Genomic DNA, 8,581 nt, shown 5'->3' with positions numbered 1-8,581 from the left:
CCGGTATTGTCTACACTGAATAGTGTGGTGTTTCATAAACTAAGGCAGCCTTTGTCAACCGGGTGCCCTTCAGACGTTTTGGGCTACAATTCCCATCATCCCCAGCCATTGTTGGGTGGGGATGGTGGGAGTTGTCCAAAACCACGAGGAAGGCACCAGGTTGGAGAGGACTATGGTAGTGCAGTAGGCTACAGCAGAAGTTGCACTATGGTATCAATAATAATAATAATAATAATAATAATAATAATAATAATAATTTATTATTTATACCCCACCCATCTGGCTGGGCCTCCCCAGCCACTCTGGGCGGCTTCCATAAAAACCAAAAATACAGTAAAATATCACACGTTAAAAAGTGGAGAGGAGTCTTTTTCAGATCTCCTACCCATGGTCTTGTTACCTTGACGATGCCATGGATTTTTATTTTTATTTATTGCATTTATATTCCACCATTTTTTTAACCCAAGGACTTCAAAGTGCCATACATTGAATCTCCACAGCACCCCTATGAGGTAGATTAGGCCGAGAGGCAGTGACTGGCCCAAGGTCACCCAGTGGGCTTCATGACTGAGTGGGGGTTTGAACTCTGGTCCCATAAATCCTAGTCCAACATCCTAACCACTGCACCACACAAGATTGCACCTGGGACCTTTTGCATGCAACACAAGCTAATCCCATTGATTACTGGCATTCGCCTCTTGGGGAGGGGAGCAGAAGGACCAAACATGACACAACAGGGTCCATATTAACAAGTGTCCATGATTAGACATCTTGAGTTCTGTGCTGTATATCGATTTGTTTCTCTCACCCTTCTCAGTGCCTCCACGGTTCAAAAAAGCTGCTTTTAATACAATTTCCTTTTAGTCCATGAGTGATGCCTTTCACACAAATTATGAATCTGGAAACAGAAAGCTTTCCCATGCACCCGTTGCAGTCCAAGTGATGAAAGAAAAATAGAGCAAGGGGGGGGGGAGGAGGTCAGAATTACAATGCTCGGGGGTTTAAAGTTGGAATTCCCGATTTTTCGATGGGAACCTTGCAACGACAATTAAAAAGAAAAAGGAAGAAGTGAGGCTCTGAGTCATTTCGAACCTGTTTCCAGCCAATGCAAACAAATCGGCGGCATCACACATCTGGGAAAGGTCCAGAGGTGCTGAAGTGTGGGGACGTGTGGGGAGGGAGGGGAGCCGGTGCAGAAAGGAGCGCGGGGGGTGGGGGGTGGGCGTTGAAATAGCACGCCTGTGTCTTTAATTCCCTTCCTGAAAGAAGGAAGTCTGCATAGCAATGACAGCCTCACTTGTTCGTGCCTTTAATATGTGATCTGTTTTCTCCAGTGGAGGGCACTCAGTGTATCGCAAACTAGAACATTAGCACCAACAAGCGCCTGAGCATCCTCGCTGTCTGAAAAGCCTTCTGAATGAGTGCAGGAGAGCAGCCTCTCTCTCCCAGCCCAGCTAACCAAAAACACAAAAAGCCCAACAACAACAACAACAACAAAAAGAGGGAACACTGTCAACCCGACCGGCTAAATGGAGAAAACTAACCAGCTCAGCTTTGAGTAAAAGCGGGTGGCGGGTCTGGTGGAGGAGGAGGGGGGCGGGTTGACTTCTTCTACAGCTCTGGAGGCCTGGTGGCATCGTCGCCCATCGCCGGGGACCTGCCAGAGGATGGATTGCTGTGGCTGGGGATGGCAGGGGGCAGCCGCCTGAAGAGGGCTGCTCGGAGCCGGGCAAAGCTTCCTGCCCTTCTTTCTCCTCGAGAAGTTGCTTTCCCTCCGTGGTCCGCCGTCGCTCCGGCGCTGAAGCTTCCCCATCGATGCTCCTGCTGATGTGCTCCATGGCTCTGAGAGGTTAACAAACCTGCCCACCCCCCCACACCCGTTCCATTCCTCTTCCTGCCCCATCACTCATACCCCATCCTCCAGTCCTGTATCCCCCTCCCCAACCCCCCATCATCCCCATCATCCCCTAACCCTCCCCCATCTCCCCTAAATTCTTTTTCGTCCCCCTCCCCCCTCTCTCGGGAACTTTGTGTAGGTTCCTGGCATTCACGCCGGATGGCGGTGAAGTAGGTGGCAGCTGGGCTTGTGTGTGACATGAACATTGTGATGGTTTAAAGGAGAGAGACCGACTTGGAAAGGGGGGGAGAAAAGGAAGAAGGGGGAAAACCATCTTCACCAACAAGAAGCAAAACAGCTGGAAAGAAAGGGAGACACAGTTGCCGATGACAAAAGGATGGGTAAGCGAACTTTTCACTATCTGTAGGACAGCTGCATAAAGAGATATAGATATAGATATATAACGTGTTTGTCTCACGGCACCGCTCGTGCCTTATTTTGCCAGGTGACTCACTTGCTATTATATTTTTAGCTTCTGTGTTTTGTCCCTTCCTTCCTGCCCTGCTCCGTTTCTGTCCCTGCAGTGTCTCTTTTTGTGATTAATCTCTCGATGCATGTCCTTACTTAATTGATACACATACATCCTTTAGTTATACATACATCCTGGAGTGATTTTGCTCTCCCATCCACCCCCCCCACCTCCTCCCCCGCTCCTGCCCCAGCTCTGCTTCTCTTTTGCTTCCCTGTCCACACATAAGTAGACAAATGCATGTTGCATCCCCATCAAGGGTTTGCCCGGTTTCATATTGAGCAAGCTTTTCTGGGGGACATCTGAATTTTTAGCCCTTTTGCTGAATGCAGGAAGGCAAAGTGAGAAAGAGGTATTTTGCTGTAGACCTGCATTCAGGAGGGCTGAGTTGGTATCTGAAGGGGGGGGGACACTCCTCCCAAAATATATGCTTAGATCTCCAGCAGTCATTTGATAGCTGCTCCTTCCCCACCCCCTCCAATTGTGACAGGTTACATTCCCCCCTCCATCTGTAAGCCAAAAACCATTTCTATTTGGCTGCTGTTCTTGTCTTAGGGGTAAAAAGAAAATAACAGAATTTAAATGAAAAAGCCTTGCCATGGAGGTGAAAGATTAGAAACAAGAGTCAAAAGATCTTGAGATTAGGAATACTTCCTTGCTCTAACACACACACACACACACACACACCACTAACACACACACAGAGTATCTCTTGATTTCAACCAGGGACATCAGAGAAAATAACTATATGTTCTCCCTCTCTGTCCTGTCCCTTTTCTCCCCTCTCTTTCCCACTCACCCCAATAATAATAATAATAAACTATTTATTATTGAGAAGACAATAGCTCTTTCTCAAAAATTCTCCTGATGAAAAAATGCAGTTGAGTCATCAGAAAGATTACAACTCTGGAAAGAACCACTGGCTCAAAGATTATTGTAAGGTCTGAAAAAGTCTCTCTCTGCTCCCGACTTCACCACACACACTTTGTGAATATACATGCATGCAAGACCCTCATAGTTATTCAGAAAACATGGGCTATGTGGGCTGCATGCACACTGAAGCGTTACAGTACAATAAGTTGCTGGCATGTGGAATGTAAAATACTAAAATTGGCTAGAATCTGATGCATATCTGACTCAGTTTTGCTCTGTTGTTGCTAGGAGTATGCTATTCACATCAAGCTAAATGAATATTATTCTGCAAACATCTGTCATATATACACATACACTAAAATAAGCCCATGCCGCTGTGCATTAAAACATACCTGCAGGTGATAGTTATCACTATATAAGCAATGATATATGAAGATAGATATGCAAGTCTGTTACGATTATTAGGAAGCCCTTTATTTATTAGGATGCTATATCTGAGACTTCCTAATACACAAGATATGACACACCAGGCATGCACACCAATCTACCTTTCTGCAGGCTTGAATTATTTTTTAGCTCACATGAAAGAATCCTACCTTGCACTCTGTTGGAAGATCATTTCAACATATACACATATATATGCATAGTTTTGATGACTACTAGTTTGCTATGCTATATAGATCAGTTATAAATTTGGGTTGCTAATTCCTAAGGGGTCGATGGGACCTGTACTAGCAAGTTGGTTTATTAAGAAACCTCCTGCTTCTTCAGGAACTATGAACAGCCCTAGAGTCAGTCATTTTTCCTTCCAAAAGCTATATCTCAGTGACTTGACAAATATGTTTATTGTGAAAATCCCAGCATCCTAGGAGTAAGGATGTTCTGGTGAGATGTAGCTTGCCGATGCACATGGGGATGAGTCAAAAACAAGTGGAAGTGGGGAGGGCTTAGTTCCTCCTCAAAGGTCATAAATCAAACCAAGGTAACTGAATAGTGTGGTGGTATAAATGAACTGGGAAGAGCAGGAGGAAGAAGCAATGGAAGAAGGGATAGAAGAGCAAGCATCTCCAGGCAAAACAAATAGGGAAAGAATCAGTAAGGAGGCTAGACTTGCTCTGTGTTATTAGAAGGTCCCACTGATGAATCCGGAGCCTCTGGTTTATTTGGTTTTACAATGTATGTTTCTCATCTTCTTAATATTGCAGGTTTCCATGTAATCAAGCAGCTGAGAGGCATGAGTGCAGTGTTGGTGCTCCTCCCTACAGTGCTGTTTGTGACGCTCACCGGGGCTCAGCGAGCTTGCCCCAAGAACTGCAGATGTGATGGCAAAATTGTGTACTGCGAATCTCATGCATTCAGAGACATCCCTCAGAACATTTCTGGAGGGTCTCAAGGCTTATCGTTGCGGTACAACAGCATCCAGAAGCTTAAGCCAAATCAGTTTGCAGGCCTTCACCAACTCATATGGCTATACCTTGACCATAATTACATCAGTTCCGTAGATGAGGATGCCTTCCAGGGCATCCGTAGGCTGAAGGAATTAATTCTGAGCTCCAACAAAATTACCCACCTGCAAAACAAAACATTTCACCCAGTCCCCAACCTCCGCAATCTGGACCTGTCATACAACAAGCTGCAGGCACTGCAGTCTGAGCAGTTTAAAGGTCTCCGCAAGCTCTTGATCTTGCACTTACGTTCAAACTCATTGAAAACCGTTCCAATTCGAGTTTTCCAAGATTGTCGCAATCTCGATTTTCTGGATTTGGGCTACAATCGCCTACGGAGTTTATCCCGCAATGCTTTTGCTGGCCTCTTGAAGCTAACGGAGCTCCACTTGGAGCACAACCAGTTTTCTAAGATCAACTTTGCTCACTTTCCACGTCTCTTCAACCTCCGCTCAATCTACTTGCAATGGAATAGGATCAGATCCATCAGCCAAGGTTTAACGTGGACTTGGAGTTCCTTACACAACTTGGATTTATCAGGGAATGACATTGCAGGGATTGAACCTGGGACGTTCCAGTGTCTGCCCAACTTGCAGAAACTCAACCTGGATTCCAACAAACTCACCAACATCTCTCAGGAGACTGTCAATGCCTGGATTTCTTTAATATCCATCACTCTCTCTGGAAATATGTGGGAATGTACTCGGAGCATTTGCCCTCTATTTAATTGGCTTAAAAGCTTCAAAGGAAACAAGGAAAGTACCATGATTTGTGCAGGCCCAAAGCATATCCAGGGTGAGAAAGTGAGTGATGCTGTAGAAACCTACAACATTTGTGCTGAAATTCCAGTTGTGGTGACTGAAAAGCCCTACCAGGCCCCTAAAACTCAGCAGAGGCCCATCTTTGTTCCAAAGCCTACTCTTCCCAAACTGGAAGACTATCAGCCAACCTCTTTTACAGCAAATCCCTCTCCAGATTTCCCAACATCTGGACCAGAGCCAGAGTATGAGCATGTTTCCTTTCACAAGATTATTGCTGGAAGTGTGGCCCTCTTTCTATCGGTGGCTATGATTTTGTTGGTCATCTACGTCTCATGGAAGCGCTACCCAGCCAGCATGAAACAGCTCCAGCAACACTCTCTTATGAAGAGGCGCCGGAAAAAAGCTCGAGAGTCTGAAAGGCAAATGAACTCCCCTTTACAGGAGTATTATGTGGACTACAAGCCGACAAATTCCGAGACCATGGATGTATCGGTTAATGGATCTGGACCCTGCACGTATACCATTTCTGGCTCCAGGGAATGTGAGGTATGAACCATGATCCTCCTAAATCCATTTCTGCTGCTGGGAAGGAGAGGTAAATGTTTGAAGCTCTTGAGGTGTCTCTAATCACTAGAAAGATTAATGAGCCTTTTTGCTTTTGGGTTTGCCCAGTGTGAAAGGTTATTTAATTAAATTACAGCAATCAGGAAAGTGACTGTGGTTATTTTCAATAGTTCAGTCCTGAAAGGGCTTGTTCAAGTCTGAGATGAGGTTGGAATAAACAGCAATGATGAAGGCATTTAGGCCTGTCTTTTAGCCTCTAGCCATTTTATGCTGGTTCAAAGTTGTTGGCCTCCCAGGCATTACTTCTGCCACACCCTTGATGTCAAGGGGGGAGGTGAATAAGGCTGTATTTTATTAGACTCTAACAGGGGATGAGAAACCGAGTACTTAAACATCCTGGTTTTGCCTAGGGCAGTGGCGGGGGGGGGGGGGGGCATCAGTGCAAAATTCCATTGCTTTTCTGATCTATTTCAAATGAATTATCAAGCAGAGGACTTTATGAACTTTCCTCCCAGTATTTTTGTCCTAGTTCCTCAATGCATTTAGGAATGTGCTTTAAAATCTCCTCAGAATGCAAGGAAGGAAAATGTTGTGTTAATTCCTTTTTAAAGTGCCTTGATAAATAAAGGATTTAAATGTGGTCCTAATTTTAAAAATTCAAAACTCAAATAAGCATATTTATTTTTTATTTTTGCTGAAATTAATAACTTGAGAAGAAAACAAATAAAGCTTCTATTGGCAGGCACTGCTTAATGCCTCATGTGTCAATTTTAGATCTGCAGGAACCAGTCAACAACTCTGTTTCATTGGAGCCCATTTGTATCAGGTGGATGTTCTGGTTCATGTTTATACAGTATATTTTGGCAGGAATATTTGTTGCTGCCTCAAAGGCAGGCATCTCCACAGGAACTGGGAGCCCACAGCTTCATAGGGGGCTTGTGGGGGGGAATGAAGAGTGTTACCGTAATAATTATTATCTTTGTGCACCTTGGCACTACGGCACTTGAATGCTGAGAACAGTTCCTTCCCTCTCGGTTGATTGACACTAGACTGACTGTGTCGTGCAATAACCTTTACCCAAATCTGTCAGACCACTGTCCACTTTTGTGTGCAGAAAGTTGGGTGTAACCTAAGATGGGCACACTCTGTGATGGATTTCTGTGACTATGCTGCAACATTGACTCTTTGGGCTTCTTATGCCAGCACCCTTAGCTAATATGTGCACTCTGGTGGAATGACAACTGGGATCACAACTGTAGTAATTGACTTTCTTCATTGTAGTTGGCATTCTATTTGGATGAAATTCATTTATCCATATATATATATATATATATATATATATATATATATATATATATATTCACAATTTTAACAGGGTATAGTGACCCTACCATGGAATGGAGTGAAAGGACAGAAGGATATCCAAATATTTTACAATTTTAAGTATTTTTTCTGCTTGTTTGACAAATGTTCTTCTCTATCAGGTTTTATGTCAATCTATCCCCCCCCCAAAAAAAAAACAACTCGGAGAGAGAAACAAGCCTATAAGTCCTGCTCAAAGCCACTGAACTCTATGAATTACTCAATATGAGTTTATTGGGGCTTAGGTAATGCTCATAGTGTATATCAAATGCCATACTTGACAGATCACTGTAGACTGAACTTGTTCAGTGTCAACAGAATAAGAGAAGGGGGTCTTCCTCAGGGACATAGAATGAGTCTAGGATATTTTTCTTCCATGTAGAAATGAAACAAGATGATACAACATTGAAGCTTGTAGGAATCAAAGGCCAATCCCACTGTCTCATAAACAAATCAAAGGATATGTGTTGCCTTGTAAATGTTGTTTTAGGCTTCTGCTGCAAATGAGTGCTTTTCTAAAAGTACCAAAGTAACATTTAAGCTAAGACATTTGCTCTTTCCCATAGCAGTAATAATAATTTTCAAAAGGCAAATACAGGATGGTCTTTGGTAGCAAGTGCTAAAACCTTATCATGGGTCCTGGAGGCAGTAATGAGAGCAGGCTGGCAGGCAAATTGCAGTTGGACAGTTGTATCCCCAAAAGCAATGAGCAGATCAAGGGCATTTCTTTCAAACGTGTGTAATTAGGTGCCTGTGCTTTCCTTCAATGCGCTGATGTAATTTTGAATAAAGGAGAAATGCAACTGTAAACTGACTTTTACAGCAACTACTTACGTATGGCATTTGAGGACTAGAAAATTCTCTTCGGTTATATGTAGAGTAAATGAGTGTAAAAAAGGGACGCGGGTGGCGCTGTGGTCTAAACCACTGAGCCTCTTGGGCTTGCTGATCAGAAGGTTGGTGGTTTGAATCCCCATGATGGGGTGAGCTCCTGTTGCTCTGTCCCAGCTCCTGCCAACCTAGCAGTTCGAAAGCACACCAGTGCGAGTAGATAAATAGGTACCGTTGCAGCGGGAAGGTAAATGGCATTTCCATGCGCTCTGGTTTCTGTCATGGTGTTCCATTGCACCAGAAGTGGTTTAATCATGCTGGCCACATGACCCAGAAAACTGTCTGTGGACAAACGCTGGCTCCCTCAGCCTGAAAGCAA

General features: G+C 44.2%; 1 protein-coding gene across 4 annotated transcripts in view; it reads left to right on the top strand.

Moving 5' to 3' along the window:
* The first annotated feature begins 1,295 nt into the window (after window positions 1–1,295).
* The window catches only part of LRRTM4 (leucine rich repeat transmembrane neuronal 4), a 417,932-nt gene continuing 410,646 nt past the window's right edge, over window positions 1,296–8,581 (top strand). For 2 of the 4 annotated variants that reach the window (XR_014558132.1, XM_083713602.1), the window contains exons 1-2: window positions 1,296–2,238; window positions 4,445–6,040. Coding sequence is in view for 3 of the 4 variants with exons in the window: in XM_083713602.1 (XP_083569728.1) it covers window positions 2,235–2,238; window positions 4,445–5,997 (1,557 nt within the window). In the remaining variant the exon portion in view is untranslated. The remainder of the gene's footprint in view (window positions 2,239–4,444; window positions 6,041–8,581) is intronic. The other 2 variants (XM_083713601.1, XM_083713600.1) reach the window with 1 other exon arrangement.

This window comes from Podarcis gaigeae (assembly GCF_964106915.1).
Source record: "Podarcis gaigeae genome assembly, chromosome: 15".
NCBI classification, from domain to species: domain Eukaryota; kingdom Metazoa; phylum Chordata; class Lepidosauria; order Squamata; family Lacertidae; genus Podarcis; species Podarcis gaigeae.
Note: the sequence above shows the minus strand (reverse complement) of the source record. Positions and strands in the feature narration are given on the sequence as shown.